This window comes from Primulina tabacum, chromosome 14 (genome assembly GCF_025594145.1).
Source record: "Primulina tabacum isolate GXHZ01 chromosome 14, ASM2559414v2, whole genome shotgun sequence".
In the NCBI taxonomy this organism is placed as follows: Eukaryota; Viridiplantae; Streptophyta; class Magnoliopsida; order Lamiales; family Gesneriaceae; genus Primulina; species Primulina tabacum.
The window spans coordinates 33428721-33451622 of record NC_134563.1 but is presented as its reverse complement, the minus strand read 5'-3'; the positions used below and the strand labels follow the sequence as shown (position 1 = coordinate 33451622).

Genomic DNA, 22902 nt, shown 5'->3' with positions numbered 1-22902 from the left:
GCACATTGTCAGAATAGGCTTAGTCTTGGTAGATACGCCAAGGCACTGGACGTTTGGTATATCGTTATGCTTCAGATACAGATAGCATTCTATTCGATATAGATTAGACCAAAGTCCAGAAATAAGAACGTACCGCCACTGCGACTGGTAGTAGTAGGTGGGAGACTTGTTACGTTCTTATTCACCGAGATCCCTAGATTAGAATGAGAGATGAGTCGAGTTTTAGATATCGAGACTAGAATTTGATTTACAGATCCGTATTGATTTATGTTTCGTAGATTACGATTCATGTTTTATTTACAGACTGATATGGATACATGTTGCTTGATTATGCTACATGTGAAAAGATATAATTCATGCTTTTATGTTAAGTCAGTTAACTGCTTGTATACATTATTTATACTGGGATTTATTCTCACCGGAGTATCCGGCTGTTGTCTTGTTTTGTATGTGTGCATGACAACAGGTGGGACATGATCGGGGTCAAGAAGATGATGAGAGAAGATGAGTTAGAGTGGTGATTCCGGACTTATTGTCGACTTGGTTTAATACTTGAAATTTAGTGGTTGAACCTTAGACTAGTTTGAATAATTGTTGTACATTATTGTACTTTTATACTGAGATGTATAATAGATTGATTCCATTACCTTCCGCATTTTAAAGAAAAAAATTTTAGACCCTGTTTATCTTAATTGATAATTAAATCCCAGAGATGATTAAGAAGATGATTAGCGTCCGGGTCCCCACAATAAGATTTGTGTGTATATATATATCATGAAATTTAAAATAAAATTTTTATAAGATCGTCATTATATAATATAGATTTCCGATTCGATTCGATCCATGAAATTTTTTTGTTAAAAATTTTACTTTTCATTATATATATTGATCAGAATTTCATTATATATATTGATCAGAATGATCTATAATAAGATAAAGGCAAAAACTTGTGTGAGACGGTCTCACGGGTCGTATTTTGTGAGATAGATATCTTATTTTGGTCCTCCATGAAAAAATATTAATTTTTATGCTAAGTGTATTATTTTTATTGTGAATATTGGTATGATTGACCCATTTCACAGATAAAGATTCGTGAGACCGTGATCGTACTTATAACAACAATAGTCAAAATAATCTTAATATTTATCCAAGTAATTTATAATATCCTCGGATATTTTTATTTTTTTATTTTTTATTACCGTTTTCTCTCTCGGTACTTCATTTAGTTTTGAAAATAGAATATTAAAGTTCATAAATTATATGTTGTAACAAAAAATAAATTTTATAACATACATGTATTTTCTAAATATAACTAAAAATTAAATTAATTTTGAGATTGTATAATGGAAATTAAAAACCAAATCTTTTCATTTTCTAAATTTCAACTTAAAATTTAAATAAATCGAATCATGCGATGATCGTCAAATGCGCACGGATATATCAGATAACATCACCCCGTGACTCCACAGTTCGAAGCCAAGAACCAATCTCGGTGCGCCCCGTGTTCCGTCGACATCGCGACTTCACCGCGAGATCTTACACCGACTGCGACCATCCGTGATCGGCCACCACGTGTCCCTGGCGTAGCGTCTATATCCGGTTACTCTGCGAATACAGACTGCCTGCAGCCGGTAACCCCCTGCCCAGTTGCAGCTTGGTGCATAAACACCATTCAAGGAACCTTCAACTCTTTCTGCAAATTCTGCGGGAATTCTTCGTTTTCAGTTTCTGTATCTTTTCCCGATTTAAGACACAACTGTTTGTGATGATGTACTCCGAGTGATGATTTCTAGCGCGAAGTCCCAACTGTTTTCCTTACCGGTTATATTTGTGAGTTTCCGATCCTAGATTCGGGTAATGAGGTTACACATTGAGTTCATAAGCAGCGTAATTTCATCAAGTGTAGCAGTACGAGTTGATTCACTTCGTTAAAGTTAGTTGGATTCTTATCTTTCCTTTTTTCTTTTTATGATTGGTGTGATTGGCTTGAGATTCTTGTTACTTTCGTCGTTGGTGTTTTAGTGAACTTCAATTGTTTTACTTTCTCGTTGATTTAGCTTGTAATTGTTGAAGGCTTATGCTCTTCTTCAACCGCACGATATTTTTTTTGTGGAGTTCAGGTAGATTAGGGTTTTTTGGCGTTGTTGGGTGTTTTATTGAATTGGGAAAACTTTGCCAGGAAGTCCACTTGCTAGAAGTTTAATCAGATTTGTTTACACTCTTGTATGGGTCGGTTTGCTTTATTTCTGTCTATTTGTGCATGGATTGCTCGCTTTTGTTTGGTGTTGATTTTTTTCTGCTTGTGTTATCGTCTGCAGTATCCGAACGATAATGTTCTAGATTGTACGCGTTTGAGGTTATGCATAAGTGGGTGAGTGGAAATTTTTATGTTGCAAGAAGTGGTAATATTTTGTGTTGATTCTGATCAAGGACATTTATCTCAAGGGATGGAACCGAGTATTTAGTTTTACATTATTTTTTCTGTAGTTTGGGTGTGGATAGCTGTTTAGATCCCAGTGACTAAACTGTGGTGCTTCCAATGATGCCTTCCCGGATGACCAGAGGATTGGCACAATCATCATCGAGCTCGGGAATATTTTTCCAAGGAGATGGCCAGTCCCAGGTTGCAGTAAATTCTCAGCTGAGTTCAAAATTTGTGAACTCGTCTAATTCATTACATGTACACACAAGTGCCAACTTGGGTCCTGTTTCTGGGGATATGAGGAGCACAATTTTGAATGGTGTGGCAAGCTCCATACCCAGTGTTGGTGCCAGCTCTCTGGTCACTGATGCCAACTCAGGTCTTCCGGGAGTTCCTCATCTGCAGAGAAGTGCGAGTATCAATACAGAATCTCATATGCGCTTGCCGGCATCACCCATGTCTTTTTCATCCAATAACATTAGCATTTCAGTGTCATCTGTTGTGGATGCATCCTCTATGGCGCAGCAAAGCTCCAATCATGACCTGGGCTCTCAACAATGCCAAAAATTTCAGCAGCATCAAGGAGCTTCAATTTTTACATCTGGTGATCCAAGGATACCTAATTCGTTCACTCAGGATCCTGCTGCAATATCTCCACAACAGAAGAAACCTCGCTTGGACATGAAGCAGGAAGATAGTATACAACAGCAGGTGCTGCAACAGCTATTGCAGGGTCAGGATATCATGCAGTTACAGAATCCAAATCCTCAGTTGCAAGCTTTGATCCAGCAGCAGAAACTAAGGCAACAACAGCAACAGCTTCTACAGAATATGCCACCAATGCAGCGGGCTCAATTACTGCAGCAACAACAGCAGTTGCAGTTAAGACAGCAGTTTCAACAGCAAGGAATGCCACCTACATCTCGAATAAAGCGCCCCTATGATGGTGGTGTATGCTCACGCCGGCTTATGCAATACCTGTATCATCAGAGACAGAGGCCTGCTGTAAGCACTTTATAGTAATTGACATTTGGTAACAAGCGTCTGCTTGCGTTTTTTAAAAATTTGTTTCCCCTAACATTATTAAAACTACACATGGTTTGTATAAACGATGAAAAGTTTCCTTCTTTAGCTCCAATCTAGTATAGCATTGTTCAGCACACTTTCTTATGATGTCATGTTTTGTCAGGACAATACTATTGCATATTGGAGAAAATTTGTGGCTGAGTATTACTCTCCGCGTGCAAAGAAGAGATGGTGCTTGTCTTTATATGATAATGTTGGAAATCATTCACTTGGGGTATTTCCCCAGGAAGCAATGGTAATTGTCTTGGGTCACAGGTTACTTTACTGCACCACTATAATACTTGTGCTCTTTCTACTAATGAAGAAGCTAATAATAAATCTTTGAATACATGGATTTGATGTGTCTATTCGTTCAATTTTCTAACATTGTCATTTCTTATTGCCTCTTTTGCAGGATGCGTGGTTGTGTGACATTTGTGGCTCAAAATCTGGAAAGGGATTTGGTAAGCTTTTTCTCAGATATCCATAAATCAGTGTTGTATTGGAGAGACGTTCTATTATAGAGCAAGTTAGGACAATGTGAAGAGAAATCATGACATTTCCACAAAAAAGAAGGAAAGAAAAAAAATCACGTGAGTATTTTGCTCATTCCACAGGAAGATTCATATATTCTTGTTTTTTGTATTAATATGGTGGAAATCTTTATAAGGGGCTCTGATACGTAAGAAGGTTATCTATCAGGTACTCTGAGGTTATGCTAAGTTCTTCTGTTGTCATAGGTTTTATGTTGCGAAAAAGGATATTACAATTTGTTAGGGCGGGAGTATACTGCGGTAAAATTTATTTCTGAGTGATTTTATTTAAGGGGAAACAGAGTATGTAGTCACATGATATTAGGATATGCCCGGGTGAATTTTTCTTTGACTATGCACAAATGGCTTTTATCAAGCGAGTCAAACAAGCTTCCAGCAGTTCTTTACTTGAGTTTTGAGTAGCTTTGTTCATTTTTCCTCAGTAGCTTGTACCTCAATATTCACATCAGCTCTTGTGCCGTAACACATTTTCTCTTTTTGCATTTTAACAGAGGCAACTTTTGAAGTGTTCCCTAGACTTAATGAAATCAAATTTGGCAGTGGTGTTATTGACGAGCTTCTATTTTTGGACTTGCCTCGGGAGTGTAGATTTCCGTCAGGCGTGATGATGCTGGAGTATGGAAAGGCGGTTCAAGAAAGTGTGTTCGAGCAACTCCGCGTGGTTCGTGAGGGTCAGCTCCGTATCATGTTCACTCCTGATTTAAAGGTAAGCTGCAAAGAACTAGTTCACTCGAAGCTACTGTCAGATGGTAGTCATAGATTTTGTAACACTTGCATCTCCATACCTTCTTCAGATATTATCTTGGGAATTTTGTGCACGGCGTCATGAAGAACTTCTTCCTCGTAAATTGGTTGCACCACAGGTAAGATTGTGCTTCACTGGTCATGTTTCTTTTTTTTGTTGCATATAAAGGTGAGGATGAAGATATGAAGTAAAAATTGGGAGAGGATCAATGCGTGAGGACTCCATTTAGCATATTAATGAAGTTTGTAAAAATTTGTCCTTGCATTTTAAACAGGGAACTAATAAAAATCATACTTTTACTGCAGGTGAATCAATTGTTGCAGGTTGCGCAGAAATGTCAAAGTACTATATCTGAGAGTGGATCAAGTGGAGTTTCTCAGTCAGATATTCAAGCAAACAGTGCCATGTGAGTTGAAAATCTCTAACCCTAGTGGTGTGGATTTTATTCTGAGTTTTCCTCTCTTCACGTATAATAACATAACGGATTTGGCTTCATTCTCATGTTTTATGGCATTTTTTTGGTTGTTTTTACCTAAACAAGAAGAAACATGTGTAGAAGTCGATCAAGCATCCATTTTAAAAGCGTTTCAAATTTCTAATTTATTTTTCTCTCTTTAATTCGATATCTATTGCTGTTGCAGGGTTGTCACAGCTAGACTTCAGCTTGCTAGAAGCTTGGAGTTGCAGTCGCTGAATGACTTGGGATTTTCCAAAAGATATGTGCGGTGCCTGCAGGTATATCTCAACTGTCGACCTTTATATACGCCTTTCAATGTTTACCGGCTGGTGTTTTTGAGCTTTCTCAATTTTTTCATGTTAACAGATTGCTGAGGTAGTCAACAGCATGAAAGACCTGATGGATTTCTGCAGTGAACAAAAAGTTGGGCCTACTGGTAATGAAACAGAACCTTATCTAGCACTGTTACTCAACTGGTTAATTACTTATTAGTTGAGTATTTTCATTGTGCAACTCCACCATATCTTGGGAACAAGTACATTCATATTCTCCAACATCTATCCCAATTACACAATTCTCTCTGGAAAATAGAATTGATACTACTCTTCCGAAAGTTTTAATTTTTTTACATATTGGTTAATATGATAACGGGTGAAAATTGTATGTTTACTATGACCTCCCGTCCAAAGATTTCATGATGTCTGCGACTCTGCCCCTACCTTTCTACCTCCCATGTGGAGGAAATTGTGTAATTTGGACGCAAGATAAGAAGGGTGGATGTGGTACACACAATGTTGTAAATGGTGAGAAGCTTTGCGGTCAATGACCGCCTACCACCTCACCCGCCTAGGCACAACTACCACCTAGTACCGCCTAGGCGGTTGAATTATTTTAGCATTTTTTTATAGAAAATTATATATAATTATTCAATTTATTACAAATAATCATCTTATGTAATATATATAATTAAATAATGTTTATGTATAAAAAGCTTCATACAATATAATATAATTTAAACAAAGAGTAAATAAATATATAAATGGAAACTAACAAGATAATTAAGATGGTGGTTGATGGCGGCGGCTGGAGGCGCTTTGAAGCAGATGGTGTCTGATGGTGGAGGACACATGAAAACAAAAGTAAATATAAAAGAGATTGAGCTGGGTTTTTATTATATCTAGCGTTTTTAAAATTAATTGACTTTGACTAGTTTTTAAAATTATTTGACTTTGATAATTGAATAAGATTTTAAAATCATTGACCATCTTGGCCTCCCCCACCGCCTGCTCACCCTCCTCGCCCGTCGGATAGCCTCATACCGTGCCTCGGCGGTCGCCATTTAGAGAACTGGGTGCACAAAGGAGTGTGGAAGTGCATGAGATTGAATAATGGAGCTTCCTAGCACTTTGGGTCAAAATATTTGTGCAAAAATAATGGCAGTACAAAAAAAAGTTACGAACGTGACCCAATGTGCAGATTGCTTGTGTGGTCTGTGGGCATTACCTTAGATGTAGAATGAATACATCAACTGAGTGCATAGACGTGTATGAGATTAAATAATAGTACACAAAGGACTGTGAAAGTGTATGAGATTGAATAATGGAGTTTCCTAGCGCTTTGGATCAAAATATTTGTGTAAAAATAATGGCAGTTCAAAAAAAAGTTAGAACGGTTCAAAAAAAAGTTAGAACGTGACCCAATGTGCAGAATTATTGTTTGGTCGGTGGGCATTACCTTAGATGTAGAATGAATACATCAACTGAGTGCATAGACGTGAGTTGTCTAAACTTCATATAACATAATCTATGTCTGCGTGATTTCCTCAAATATAGTGCATGTAAATATAAATTGCCTTGACTCCCATGTGACATTCATGATGCAACTCAAAACCATAAATTGATATGCAGAGGGGTTGAAAAACATACCAAGACATATCAAACCAACCAACGTCCAGGTGCAAAAGGTACAAGCAATGGAGCAGATGAGAAGTATTCAAGGTCCGACGGCTGATCCCAACATGTTCAATAAGTTAATGGCAATTAATCCCACTCTCGGAAGCCAAATGAACAATACTACCCAATGTACAGTACTTGGACAAGAAGCTTTGAGCAGCTCAGCACAGGCTACTTCTGCATTGAGCAACTACCAGACTTTACTGACGAGACAGAACTCAACTAACTCAAACCATATTTCTGTTCAGCTGGAGTCATCTTCTCCTTTTAGTACTGCCAACCAACCTCCATCTTCAATGATCCCCTCATCTTCGAGTATTTTGCCCAAAGCCTTGCAGATTCCACCAGTCGGTGGCTTTTCGAGTTGCCATTTACCACAGAAACAGCAAGTACACCAGCATTCATCAGGCGGGAATGTCTTGCAACAGCATATGATTCAGCAATTACTGCAAGATATGAGCAACAAGAATAGTGGGGGAGCCGTTCCACAGCAGTCCCTTTCTATTCATAATAATTCAGGTGGGAATCGGGACGGGCGTGAGTTCAGGAATAGCAACTCACCTGCAGCAGTGAGTGGGCCAGGGAATGTTGTTGGCCAGCAGCCACCAAGCAGAAGCAACAGTTTCAAAGCTACTGCAAATGGTGAGTCTCCAGCACCCACTAGCACTTTTGGATTCAGCCAAAAACCATCAGATTTGCCACAGAATCTTCATCTGTCGTATGAGTTGGTAAATGATATTGCCCATGAGTACCTGGGAAATGGGTTTTTAAATAATGATTTCGATGACAACGGGAACTTCAGCTGGAAACCGTGACCGACTTACTTTGTTTTGTCGTAAGCTTGTATTATTAGGGTGTTTTACTTTGAGTGGTCTTTGTACAGGCTGTTACAATTTCCTTAAAAAAAAATTCATTTTATTTTCTAACATCTGGAACTTGTGATGTTTGGTAGTGCAATGTTCCTGTTTGTTCCTTGAGAGTGTGTGAGATCAAATTTCTTTTCAAGTGTAATTTATGAAATGAAATTTAAAAAGTATTTTAAATTTGGTGTTATCATTGCTTGGCCCAATGATTGAACTGTTTCCGAGTTGTGTAATGTCAATTTCTTGCACACATTCGTTGTTTGTTTTTTGGAGAGGTATCGCCAAAACAGGAAAGGGGTGCATGATTTTTATTTTATTTTATTATTCATATTTGACCAACTCCTTTAATCTAATGACAAATTGGAACCGTCCGCGGAATGTAATGAGCCATAGTGTGTCTAGCTGCTACTGAATACTTTATGAACAGCTCTGTTAAAGTCTTGACACAGATTCAAGTGGCCCAAGCTCCCGACTCGAGCTCGATCACAGAACCCGCGGTCAAGTGCCCTTCTAATTCTTTGGGTTTGATCAGTGTCATCATTTTTAAGATCTCACTGGCAATTATATCTTCTCAACTGCTGTTTCGGTAATAGTCCTATCAGATTATTCTTAACACACTCCGGGTAAACACATTTCTATTTTGGGATAATCAGATACTTGAAAAAAAACAAAACAGCTGGTTCGGTAAGATTGGAGAATAGTTCGGAACTACTAGTGGGTTCGGACTGAACCCACGCAGCCAACAAAACAGTAACACGTCCAATGAACATCAACATGTAAGAGTTTGAAACTTCCGAAGTAGAGATCAGAGCTACATAACGGACCGTGAGGTGTCGAGAGACACTTGATACATATAGCTCGAACCTTCCAAATCCGAGTTCGGAGCTTCCAAACTCGACCTATAAATAGGCCATACGAAATCAGAATTTTCACCTCTTTTTGCAAATTATACTCAAGTTCTAGCTGTTAGTTGTTTCTCCCTCAATCCTAGTCAGTTACGGAGCATTTTCGTTGGTGCTGTCAGGCTGAGGGAGCAATTGGAAGCTATCGAACCCGATGCGTTGATTACGGACGAAGGTATGACTCATGTACATGGGATAGTAGTTAAGTTGCAAAGCATGATTAGTACAAGTGAGTAGACACCCAGTTATCTAAGATAACATAGAGATATGTAAGTAAGATCAAATTATCTAGCTGAATATATATTCTTAGTGTTGTATTTTTATCTGTCATATGATGCATGTTTTATTTGTCATGATATTTAATTACCCATCTTCATATCATGTTGAGCCTTGTATCATTTGAGTTTGCCTTGTTGATCATCCATATTTTCTTGGACGATTGGGTATCGTGAGCCACGTACTGACTATACGGACCAACGTGCTACGATGATCCTGGACATTGCATGTCCAAGATCTTGACAGTAGTGTGGGAGCAACCAACTGACTCGACGGAATAGCGTGCTACACAATTGGCACCTAGACACAGACCGATCATGAGTTTTTAGTTAGATCACTCATCATCAGTTCACGATTCATGCATGCATATATAAGTTTGTATTAGGGGTGGTCACGGTGCAATTTTGTGGTTTTTTTCTAAAAAAATCAAACTGAATTGTTATATGCGGTCGGTTAGTATTTTTAAAAAATAATCGCGATTTTACATGTAGAATTAGTCTTGCGGTTTTGAGCGGTTTCACGCGGTTGCGGTCGGTTTACGTTTTTTTAATGAAAAATATTAGAACATATATTCTAATGTATTTGAAAATAATAACAATATAGTGTATTCAATATAAAATATAGTTCAAATTATAAAAAGATAAAACTAGACAAGATAATAATGAAGATTCAAAACTAAATTAATAATTTAACAACACAACATACTCACAACAAAAATGACATTTACACTATTTTATCTTCTTCTTTTTACTTTCAAACTTCAAACAAAATATTGTGACAAAAGAAATAAATACTTTAATAAAAGACTAATATGAAGAATAATTAAGAAGAAGATAAGTTTTCTTTGTAGGAGTAATAATTTTGAAGAGAATTGAGATATAATGGATGACGACTTCTTTAATTGAATACGTTGTTTACAAATTCTTAGAATCATATGCCAAATATTATGGCAAGCGGTTTGGTGCAGTTCTTGGCAAAAAAAAAAAAATAATCGAACCGCTGTGCAGTTTATGATTACTATTTTTAATCGTGATTTTTATAAAATATTAGGAAAAACGGTGCAGTGCAATTCGGTTCGGGCGATTCGGATGGTTTATTAAAAAATTTGATCACCCCTAGTTTGTATGAATAGTTTGTATATTCATACATTAACGATTAGGTCAATCACGTCCTTGTCTCTATCTTGGACATCCTAGCTATTTCCACATGACGGGTCAGGAGGAGCTGACAACGGCTAGAAGAGATCGGTGCCTTCAAGTGGAGACTCCTCAGGGATTGATTTTGTTGTTGTTACGTATTCCTAAATTTGATTACAGACTTTCGACTTATTCAGGTTTTAACGCTGGTGTAGGAGAGATACCATAGTTGTCATGAGGTTTACATTTCCGTTGGTTTTATAAGTTTCGGCATATTATGATTTACACTATGATTAAGGTTTATTAGATTTTATTATTGCATGCTATGATTGTTTAATGTAGGCGATTTCGGGTAAGAGTTCTATCATATCGAGCTCGTTCTTGGAGAAACATATCAATATATTTGTTATGTAGCTTATCCTTTAACTTTTTTGAATAAAGTTATGTTATTAACATGTTTACTTCCATTGTAGACAATGTATTTGATTTGAAATCCCTGCATGCTCTAGGTTCGGAAGATCTGTGAATCTCTACCGCTTATGTTAATTCTTTCCAATGCCCGCTCTACAGATTTCATCATCACCTCGCTAAAACATACTCTATTTTGCATAAAAATAGTATCACAAGATGAGTTTTATATATGAAAACCTTAAAATCAATACATATACCATCAGTATAGTGTTCATAAATATGTAAGAATTTCACTGTAAAAGCACAAGAAAAACACTTGAAAATTTAGTAGAAACTCATATATAAGATTAGATAAAATTACTTCCTTTCATACTTTTCCTCCTCTTTCGTTATTGGACACTTCGTAGACTCATAATCTCCGACAATAGAACCGTAGTATCGAATGTTAATTTTTAAGTGAAATATTTCGAGGGGTTGGTTGGGATTAATAATACTTTATAAAATGATACGAATCAAGACTTTCTTGTAACCAATAAACTTATGGATTTGAAATCCTATGGCTTAATTAAAAGTGCTGCAACTCCTTATCTGACTGTGTTATACTTAGAAGGGTAGGTGGAGAGTCCAACATTAATGTGCTATATTTATTAACTTTCTAAATTGTTATATTCCTTCCAGTAACCCCTTATTTTTAATATATGTTTAGTAGGGAAAAATTATATTTTATTCGGTAACTTGTACATTTTTCGTTTTTCGATCATATTTTCGGACAATTCACAATTTTACTCCATTATTTTGTAATTTTTTTCCAATTTTAATTACTTTTTCACTGATGTACTGATTTGACGCTACAATTTTGCCTCTCGATTTGAAAATAAGAAAAACAGTTCACACAAGTGGATAAGAAAATTTGGTAAAAACTTGTGTGAGACGATCTCACGGGTCGTATTTCGTGAGACGGATCTCTTATTTGGGTCTTCCATGAAAAAATATTACTTTTTATGTTAAGAGTATTACTTTTTATTGTGACTATCGATATGGTTGACATGTGTCACAGAATTCGTGAGACCATCTCACAATAGACCTATTTTAAGAATTTTCTCGTAACCCACTCCTCTTCTTCATTTACTGAATCTTTGAAGAGGTTAAACTGCAGAGTCAAAGATTCAGAAATACTGGATGGATAAATATCCAGGTATCTATTTGTGGGTTTTTTTTTTATTTATTCAAGGCGCTTATTCTTGAATCTCGATTAGTGATTAATCTTGATTCATGGATGATTACTTAAGAGAAGTAGGGAGGAAATAAGCGAAAGATCCTTGTAAAGATATTGATCTTGAAATGGGTTCCTGGCTCTGTCTTGTTCGAAGGAAAAAGGCGTGCCATCTCTAGTGCTCGAGAGATCCAACTGTATAGCATCTTTATGGCAGCTGAAAACCTACGATTTGTTCAAACTCCATTTACCTAAACAATTCTGCGAGCTTCTACTCGTGAATTTCCCCGAAGATAACCCCTACTTACCCTGCTAAGCAGCAGTTCATTCAGTACTTAGAATCCTATGCGAAAAGGTTCGAAATTTGGCCTGTATTCAATCAGAAGGTGGTGAGTGCTGAGTTTGATCGACCTTAATCTGTTCAACCAACCGAAGACAAAAGGTTGGGGGGACTACGTCTATTAATAAAAATAAAAATAAAAAAAAGAAGATATATATCATCAAATCTAGTAGAGGATATTAATCGCACCTAACATCATGAAATATACAATTAAAAATTGTTAAAAAAAGGGGAAAAAAAAAAAAAAAAAAACTATTTCACATACCAAAATTATTTAACCTTTCTGCATGGGATCCAACACTCGGACAAATAAAGGCACAATCCAAGCAAAGCCCACCTTTTGTATGCGTGCAATCAATCTGCGTCATCGAAAACCTAAGCTTTGTGATAGTGTGTGAATTCTCAACCACAAAATCTCCAACATGATGGAACATCCATTTGCCTTCTTCTTCCAAGAAACACTGCGATTTCGCATGATGCACGTTTGATGATGCTACTTGGAATTGAACCGGTTTTATATTCCAGCCATGAATCTTTTCTGCTTTGTTGCATATTGATCTTCGGCTACCAAATAGTCTATTCGACGGTCGACCGAGTCGTAATCGGAAAAACAGGCTGTAAGTGCCGATAGGGAATTCTAAGTCCAAGCTACCTTCTGCTTCTAGCCACCATATTTGTCGAAGATAAGCTATTGTATGAAACCTGCCATGCCATTTGTACAACTTAATTAAAGTTTAGAATATCAGATAATGAATTTTTGTAAATAATATAAATTTGAGAATGGAAAAATTTTATAAGATTTTGTACCTTACTGCAATAATAATGATGTATAAAATTAAAGTTATGATTATATTGAAAAAAAAATTCACGAAAATAAAAAAGAGTTTTGATTTTAAAACGATGGAAAAATAGTTTCTGAAAACAAAACTGGCCCATAATTAAATTGGGACATTGAAATTCCGAAATCATGGGACCAATTAGCAGATGATGGAAACAGAATAGGACCATGACCTAAAAAAATATGCAACGCACATTTATCTATTTTTTATATATACTTTTATTTATTTTCCATATCCAATTCTTATTGATTAATTAATTAATTAACTAATCATATATAACTCGACAAAATCAAATTCAAATTTAAAATTATGATGCAGATGCATGAGATATAGAACTCACTGTGGAGGTTCAAAGTTCATCACTCATTTTCGGTTTTTCATTTTATATATTACATACTATGTTTTTCATGGTTTTTTTGGGGTAAATTTAATGTTTGTTTGGTGTGGTCGATAAAATGATCATTGATGCTTATACTCGACTTAAAACACACCACGTAAATTACATCAATCAATCAATTTTTTTATCACTCATATTATACATCCACTTCCTTTGATTGCCAAAAACTTGTGTGAGACGATCTCACGGATCGTATTTTGTGAGACGGATCTCTTATTTAGATCATCAATAAAAAAATATTATTTTTTATGTTAAAAATATTACTTTTTATTGTAAATATCAGTAAAGTTGACACGTCTCACAGATAAAGATTCGTGAGACCATCTCACAAGAGAACTACTCTGATACGATTATTTCTTACCACGTACCAAACAGTATCGTATTGCTATTCTGAGAAAGAATACAAATAGTTTCAAAAAATTCTGACCTTGAATCATCTGTGGAAACATGACTCCAATACCTACGATCATCTATGCCAGTAATTCTCAAGCCCTTCCATGAAATAGCAACACAGATTCCTCTTCTCCTCTTGTCCAACCAAATTTCCTAAGTATTTAATTATTAATTAATAATTAATTGAGCCCATTTTCTATTGCCCGATACTAAAAAAAATGCATTAACCGTGACTAATATATCACTTCCATGTGAAAAATTCTGAATTTGATTTTATTTTCGTACATGTGTTTATATTTTCTTTTGAAAATCTAACACCATTATATTCGAGTGAAAACAATTGTTAAAATGAGAGAGATTAATTGATTTTTTTGGCACCTAATTATTGATTTTATCAAAATAATTTTATTGTCATTTGTATTATGTGTTGGATCAATTTATTTATATGGGCTTATATGTGAATAATTATGTATTGTGGGTTGTCTATTAAGTTAAGCCCAAAATAAAGTGATCAATTAATGTTTCGGGTTATTGGGCTTTAATGTATCTAATGGGCTGTGGGCCTTTAATGTGTAGAGACATAAGTGTAATTTCTGTTTTTATGATGGGCTAAAACAGAAATATCAGAAATATTGATAAACATTATCTATAAATATGGGTCATGGTTCCCAGATCTCGCGTTATCACTTTCACTATTCTCTCCCACATTAAGAAAATAGTTCTGAAGAGAAACTAAAGGATTCTCTCAAGGAAAGAGCGCGTAGATCTGGAAGATCAAGACACGTTCTAAAGAATTCAGGATTATGGCTTCAGGTACGCTTCCGCTTAAGTTTTCAGTCAAATTCTTGATGATTTAACGTGATGGATTCTGCGATTTATGGGTTTTCCCCAACAAGTGGTATCAGAGTCATTCATGTTTGAATCATTGAGATTTGTTTAAAGTTTTGCATATTATCTGGATCCAGATCTGGAAAAGAAAATTTTGTTTAAAACTTTTTGATATGGCTCCAGATCTGAAAAATATATTGATATGTTTACAGATCTGAAAATATTTTGATATGGTTTCAGATCTGAAAATTATTTTGCTTTAGATCTGAAAATATTTTGATATGGTTTCAGATCTGAAAATTATTTTGCTTTAGATCTGAAAATTTTTTGATATGGTTTCAGATCTGGAAAATATTTTGGTTGAAAATCAAATCTTTTAAAGTTTCAGTTTTGGTAAAAAATATTTAGTTGTAAAACTTAAAGGTTTGGTATAAGATTTCAATTTTCCTTCCGGTTTTTGTTCAACAAAATATTTTAAAGGAAAATCGAAAATTCAGATTAAATTTTTTTTTAAAAAAAAATACGGATTCAGGTCGGGTCGTACGGACCCGGGCCGACCCGAACCGTACGGATCCGGGCCGACCCGACCCGTACGGAATTTCCAAAAAAAAAAACATTTTTTTTTCAGTTCAGGTTTATTCGGTTAAGGTTAAATTTTCATTAATTCAAATAATGATAAGGTTATATGTAGTTTAAAAAATTGATTAATTGAAATAAAATGTCGCCAAAGTGATCTCTTTTATGGAAATTAATTTTATTTTGAAATACAAAAGGATTTTGGGTATATGTGATTTATATGAATACTGATCGGTCCAAAGGAAGGTTAATATTTAATATAATTACATATGCACTTATGGTGGTAAACATGTGATAGTTGTTCGGTTTCATGTGAATAATAAATCGGCCCAAAGGAAGGTTGTTATTTGACATGATAGTTACTATCAGTGTTTGACTGCTGCGCCAGAATATCACTTACAAGTTAATCTTTTGTCCAAAGATGAAACATTAATAGAGTGCTCGATATTCTGTTTATGGGATTTACATTATTTGAATTTATTGATTATTTTATTTGGATATTTGGTTGAGCATGTATATTTGGTTTTTTGTTCTCTGTTCAGATTTGACTCCTGCAATATTCACTCCAATATAAATTCTATTCATATGTTAAATGACTCTAATTTTAAATCATGGCAAGAGAATTTATTGATAGTTCTCGGAGTCATGGATTTGGACCTTGCGATAAGGGTTGACTCTCCTTCTGCCGTTACGGATAAGAGTACCTCTGATGAAAAGAGGGAGTTTGAAAGATGGGAGAGATTGAATCGCATGTGTATGATTATCATGAAGAGGGCCATTCCAGAAACATTCAGGGGCACAATGTCTAACGACATTGCTACGGCTAAGGCTTTCCTTCAAGACCTCGAAAAGAGGTTTGCTAAAAGTGAAAAGTCTAAAATTGGTACACTTTTGGCAAGCCTCGTTTCAATGAGGTACAGGGGTAAGGGCAACATCAGGGAGTACATTATGGAAATGTCTCATCTTACTTCAAGGTTGAAAGCACTGAAGCTTGACCTCTCTGAGGACTTGCTAGTGCATCTGGTTTTGATATCTCTTCCTCCTCAGTTTAATCAGTTCAAGGTGAGCTATAACTGTAAGAAAGAGACTTGGTCTCTGAATGAGCTCATCTCGCACTGTGTCCAGGAAGAGGAAAGATTGAAGCAAGACAGAAAGTGCTCATTATGCCTCTACCTCGAAGGTTAAAGGAAAGAAACGAAAGGATAAGGAAGCTGCGGATACACAGCCTCCGAAGAAACAACAGAAGAATCCTAGTGATTCTTAAAGTTCTGGTTGTTTTTTCTGTGGCAGTGATGGGCATATGAAGAAGCAGTGCAATAATTATCACGCTTAGCGTGCTAAGAAAGGTATGCTTCTGAATATGGTTTGTTCTGAGGTTAATTTAACTTCAGTGCCTAGACACACGTGGTGGATAGATTCTGGTGCAACAACTCACATCAGTGTGTCTATGCAGGGTTGCCTGGATTGCCGAAAACCAAGTGATGCTGAAAGATTCATCTATGTTGGTGACCGCAACAAAGTTGAAGTTGAGGCAATAGGAAAATTTAGATTATTGTTAAAGACTGGAATATATTTGGATCTTTATGAAACATTTGTTGTGCCGTCTTTTAGACGGAATTTGATTTCCATTTCTGCATTGGACAAATTTGGTTATTCTTGTTCTTTTGGAAATGGAATATTCAGTTTGTTTCTCGATTCAAAATTGGTTGGTTCTGATTCTTTATCAGGATATGATAATCTTTATTCTTTGGATGTTATTGCTTCAATTAATGAATCCCTGCAAACAAGTAGAGGCACTAAAAGAAAATTAACCAGTGAGAATTCAGCTGCGTTATGGCACAAAAGATTGGGTCATATCTCTGAAAAGAGAATAAGGAGACTCGTGTCAGACGAAATTCTCGAACCTTTAGATTACACAGATTTTAATAATTGTGTTAATTGTATAAAGGGAAAACAAACCAACAAAAGGAGATTTGAAGCCAACAGGTGTTCAGACGTCTTAGAACTTATACATACTGATATTTGTGGACCATTCTCTTCGGCTTCTTGGAATGATCAACAGTATTTTATAACGTTCACAGACGATTTTTCAAGATATGGCTTTCATTTATCTCATTCATGAAAAAGCACAGTCATTAGATGTGTTCAAAAACTATAAAACTGAAATTGAAAATCAACTTGGCTTAAAGATTAAAAGCGTTAGATCAGACCGTGGTGGTGAATATTATGGTAGATATGACGGTTCAGGTGAACAACAGTCCAGGACCTTTTGCTAGATTCCTGGAGGAATGCGGTATCATCCCACAGTACACTATGCCGGGTTCGCCCACTATGAATGGTGTTGCTGAAAGACGAAACAGAACGCTTAAGGACATGGTGAGAGTATGATCGGTCATTCTACCTTACCAGAATCACTCTGGGGAGAAGCACTAAAGACCGCATCATATATCCTTAACAGGGTTCCAACTAAGGCAGCGACCAAAACCCCTTATGAACTTTGGACGGGTAAAAAGCCCAGTCTTAAGCATCTACATGTTTGGGGATGTCCAGCTGAAGCAAGGCCTTACAAGCCTAATGAAAAGAAACTGGACTCAAGGACGGTTAGTTGTTATTTTATTGGATACTCTGAAAGATCCAGGGGGTACAAGTTTTATGATCCCACGAGTAAGTCGATTTTTGAGTCAGGAAATGCCAAGTTCTTTGAGGATGTTGAGTTTGCGGAGGGGGGATAAAGTAAGGGATATTGTCTTTGAAGAGGAATATGTAAATATTCCCACAGGTGTCTTGGACATTGGTCAGGATCATATTCCTCACTTTGACCAAGATACAATACAGGAAGACAATATTAGAGATCCTCTCATTCCAGATGAACAAACTCAAGCACCTCCAGAACCTATGCCATTAAGGAGATCCATTAGAGAGCGGAGAAATGCAGTGCCAGATGATTACATTGTATTTCTTCAAGAACATGAGGCAGACATTGGATTGATGGAGGATGATCCTATTAACTTTCGTCAAGCCATGGAAAGTTCCAACTCTCAAAAGTGGAATGATGCCATGGATGAGGAGATAAAGTCCATGAAGGACAATGACGTATGGGATCTTGTCCCATTGCCTAAAGGTACGAAGCCCATTGGTTGCAAATGGATATTTAAAACCAAGAGGGATTCGAAAGGCAATGTGGAAAGATATAAGGCTCGTCTTGTCGCTAAAGGCTTTACACAGAAAGAAGGCATTGCTTATAAAGAAACTTTCTCTCCGGTTTCTTCGAAAGACTCTTTAAGGATTTTAATGGCTTTGGTGGCGCATTTTGATCTTGAGCTTCATCAGGTGGATGTAAAGACTGCGTTTCTAAATGGTAACATTGATGAAACGATTTATATGGTGCAGCCAGAAAATTTTGTGTCCAAAGACACAAATAATATGGTTTGCAAATTAAAGAAATACATCTATGGGCTCAAGCAAGCATCTCGACAATGGTATTTCAAATTTCATCAAATGATCATCTCGTTTGGTTTTGAGATGAATTTGGTCGATGATTGTGTGTACCATAAGTTCAGTCGGAGTAAGCATATTTTTCTGGTCTTATATGTTGATGACATTCTGCTCGCTAGCAACGATATAGAGTTGTTGCATGAAACCAAGAGATTTCTAGCTAAGAATTTTGAGATGAAGGATCTTGGTAATGCATCTTTTGTACTGGGTATTCAGATACATCGGGATCGTTCTCGGGGTATTCTTGGATTATCCCAGAAAGGCTATATCGATAAAGTTCTCAAGCGATACGGGATGCAAGATTGTAAACCAACAGATACCCCTGTGGCTAAGAGAGACAAATTTAGTCTCAAACAATGCCCAAAGAATGATTTTGAGGAAAAAGAAATGCAGAAGATTCCCTATGCATCTGCAGTGGGGAGTCTGATATATGCTCAGGTTTGTACACGTCCAGATATTGCGTACGTGACAGGAATGTTGGGACGATATTTAAGTAATCCAGGAGTGGAACATTGGAAAGCAGTCAAAAGAGTTTTACGGTACCTACAGAGAACAAAAGATTACATGCTCATATATCGGAGGTTGGATCAGCTAGAGATCATTGGGTATACTGACTCCGATTTTGCTGGATGCCAAGATAGTATGAAATCTACGTCGGGCTACATCTATCTCCTTGCTGGAGGTGCCATTTCCTGGAAGAGTGCTAAACAGTCTCTTATAGTTTCTTCCACCATGGCAGCTGAATTTGTAGCGTGTTATGAAGCATCCAATCATGGAATATGGCTGCAAAATTTTGTCACAGGACTTGCGTATTGTTGATGGCATTAAAAGGCCACTAAGATTACATTGTGACAATAAATCAGCAGTTATGTATTCCAATAACAACAGGAGCTCGACGAAGTCAAAACACATTGACATCAAGTTTCTGGTTGTTAAAGAAAGAATTCAGAGTGGAAAGTTGTCTATTGAGCATATCGGTACAAACTCCATGGTTGCGGATCCGCTTACTAAGGGACTACCACCCAAACAGTTTCATGAGCACACTGCTAGTATGGGTGTTATGTCAATTGAGAAAATTCAGTTTTAGTGGGAGTTTGTTATTTTAAATGCTTTTCAGTAGTAGACATTGCAGTTACATTTATGTAAATTTATTTTCTGCAGAAATAAATTTCAAGTTAAGTCACACTCTGATTATGATTTAAATTTTGATCTCAATAAGGTTAAAGGAAGGACCAGTTGGAAATAGGTATGTTACGGTCACATTGCATGAAATTTCCATGCTACACATCCACTTCATGATCCATGTCATTCAGTCGTGTTGGCATATGTGACCATTGATGGGTCTAGTTACCTTGAGTGTAGTGAAGACTGCTTTGATCCTATGTTGATGTGATTGATGGACCGGATTGGTTATAGATACATTTCGGAATGACAACAATTTTGAGCTCATAAGGTTATTTTCACAAACATAATTATAAAATTGCACATATAGCCCAAGTGGGAGATTGTTGGATCAATTTATTTATATGGACTTATATGTGAATAATTATGTATTGTGGGTTGTCTATTAAGTTAAGCCCAAAATAAAGTGATTAATTAATGTTTCGGGTTATTGGGCTTTAATGTATCTAATGGGCTGTGGGCCTTTAATGTGTAGAAACACAAGTGTAATTTCTGTTTTTATGATGGGCTAAAACAGAAATATCAGAAGATATTGATAGACATTATCTATAAATATGGGTCATGGTTCCCAGATCTTGCGTTATCACTTTCAATATTCTCTCCCTCATTAAGAAAATAGTTCTGAAGAGAAACTAAAGGATTCTCTCAAGGAAAGAGCGCGTAGATCTGGAAGATCAAGACACGTTCTAAAGAATTCAGGATTATGGCTTCAGGTACGCTTCCGCTTAAGTTTTCAGTCAAATTCTTGATGATTTAACGTGATGGATTCTGCGGTTTATGGGTTTTCCCAACATTATGTTCTAGATTAAGAATCAATTCGAATACAGAAATTATAGTTTAAAAAAATAAAGTTTAATTTTTTAAAATATTTTTATTAAAAGGCAGAAGCAGATTTGTCTTTGAAAAAAATTTAAAAAGTGTTTTTTTTTTTAAATTAAAAAGGAACAAGGAGTAAAAGTCAAAAAATCATAAATTTCGACTTATGAAAAAAATACTTTTTTAAGTGTTTTTTAAATAATTTTTGTAACCATACTACGTTTTATATAAAATATATATATATATTTTTTTTTTAAACTCATGAAATTTTTTTTAACTAAACGGACACTGTAACATTTATTAAAATATGTCAATATTTTATTCATGTGAAATTATCCACTCCTACAGATAATTTTATATATGTTAAATTATCTGTTGACATATAATATTAATTTCTAATCATTTTTCACTTAAGATACAAGTTACCTGCAATAACGTCGTGATATATAATATTAGCAACGTGACATGCATGTGGAATAAATTTATTTTATATTTATGATGAAAAAATAATAATTTTTTTAATATGATGAAAAAAAATATGTAATTTTAATTTATTGACCAAGAGAAACATGTTCACATGTATTTTTATGGCAAAAAGTTACGTGAAACGGTCTCTTATTTGGGTCATCCATGAAAAATATTATTTTTTATGCTAAAAGTATTATTTTTTATTGACACGTCTCACAAGAGACCTACTCTATTTTCAATTTATTAACCTTAAAATATTTTTTAAAAATTTACCATCATCACCACTGTCGGTAGAAGTAATTACTCGGCCATTTTTAATATAATTCGAGTGTATTATGTGTTTAAAAAGTTAGGAAACATAAATAAATACACAAAAAAAAAAAAAATTACGTACTTTGGTGTCACCATCAAAGCGAGAGGGATTAATCAAGCTGGTGTAAATCTCCTTTTTAGAAGTCAGATTCTCCGAGTATTCACGGATCAGCTTCTTCGCAAGAATCCGATGATTTTCAGGCAACTTGGGTTCCCACACAGTATCAGATAAAGAAGCTTGGAGAAATGCTTTGTTCAGACACGAAAATTTACAGATTTCTGAAGCTTCCAAACATGAAAGAATCGAAGCGATACAGTTCTCTGGTAAGTCCCCGAGACCTGCGGGCCGATTCGGCAGATTAACTGAATCACAAGTTCTCTCCGTTTCCGGGCCTGAAAGACCAGCCCCCATTTTACCTAGCCAAATATGAAAATTTTAAAGAATCCTTCCAAATCCAAGAATAGCCGAACCCTGGAAAGATTCGAGAAAATTACAATAATATGAAGAAAAAAAATGTAAGGTGGAGAACCCTGAAATATATGTATATGCACACAAAATGCAATAATAACTTTGGAAAACTATGAAGAAACTTTGAAGAATTCAAGAAAAATGGATCGAGGATTTTAGTAGAAAGGAGATCTTTTGGTGTGGATAGAGGAAAGAATGCATTTGTTTATAGCACAACCAACCAATCACCTCCTTTCTTTTGTATACAATATATAATATGTTTTGTATCGAATAATACGATTTTAACCTCCTAATTTCATGAAATATATTGTTTTGCAACTGGACAAAATTGGGAAAACAAGGAATAAACTAAGGCGGAGTGTGATTGGACGTGTCCACTTGCGTGATTTAACTTTATCAAAAAATATATATTTATCTCGTAAAATTAACTCGTGAGATCGTTTCTCATAAAAAATTTTGGGTTAAAAAATAAGGAAAAAAACTACAAAGGAAATAGGAATAATAAAAAATTTTCCTTGCATATGGAAACACGAAGCTAACCTATAAAATGAACTTTATTCAGTAGGCATTTGTTAAACACAAAAATTTTTGTGAGACGATCTAACGGATCAATTTTATGAAATGAATCTTTTATTTGAGTCACCAATAAAAAAATAATAATTTTTATGGAAAAAGTATTACTTATTGTTGTAAATAAGAATGATATTGAATCATGTCACGGATAAAAATTGACTCACAAGATACATATGATGTGTTAAATGCTAGATATAAAAATATCTCCTTTATTATTA

The 22902-nt window shown here is 35.6% G+C and overlaps 2 protein-coding genes across 7 annotated transcripts; one reads left to right on the top strand and one right to left on the bottom strand.

Annotated features, from left to right (window-relative positions):
* The first annotated feature begins 1424 nt into the window (after positions 1-1424).
* LOC142524847 (putative transcriptional regulator SLK2) lies at positions 1425-8188 on the top strand. Of its 3 annotated transcripts, none has more exons than XM_075628973.1 (11): positions 1425-1933; positions 2319-2371; positions 2488-3427; positions 3612-3743; positions 3903-3951; positions 4533-4747; positions 4836-4904; positions 5092-5192; positions 5428-5521; positions 5610-5679; positions 7151-8188. In XM_075628973.1, the coding sequence occupies exons 3-11, from the start codon at positions 2540-2542 to the stop codon at positions 8008-8010; spliced, it is 2478 nt and encodes an 825-aa protein (XP_075485088.1). In that variant the 5' UTR covers positions 1425-1933; positions 2319-2371; positions 2488-2539; the 3' UTR covers positions 8011-8188. The 3 variants fall into 3 exon arrangements, with proteins under 3 accessions (XP_075485088.1, XP_075485086.1, XP_075485087.1); XM_075628971.1 differs by having other exon boundaries at positions 2319-2402; XM_075628972.1 differs by lacking the exon at positions 2319-2371.
* Positions 8189-8314: 126 nt separating this feature from the next.
* On the bottom strand, positions 8315-22336 carry LOC142524848 (F-box protein PP2-A13-like). Of its 4 annotated transcripts, none has more exons than XM_075628974.1 (4): positions 21725-22336; positions 14000-14118; positions 12616-13038; positions 8315-8957 (listed from the first exon to the last, which is right to left on the bottom strand). In XM_075628974.1, the coding sequence occupies exons 1-4, from the start codon at positions 22052-22054 to the stop codon at positions 8870-8872; spliced, it is 960 nt and encodes a 319-aa protein (XP_075485089.1). In that variant the 5' UTR covers positions 22055-22336; the 3' UTR covers positions 8315-8869. The 4 variants fall into 4 exon arrangements, with proteins under 4 accessions (XP_075485089.1, XP_075485092.1, XP_075485090.1 ...); XM_075628977.1 differs by lacking the exon at positions 8315-8957 and adding an exon at positions 12155-12365 and having other exon boundaries at positions 21725-22335; XM_075628975.1 differs by lacking the exon at positions 8315-8957 and adding an exon at positions 12317-12413.
* Between the last annotated feature and the right edge of the window lie 566 nt (positions 22337-22902).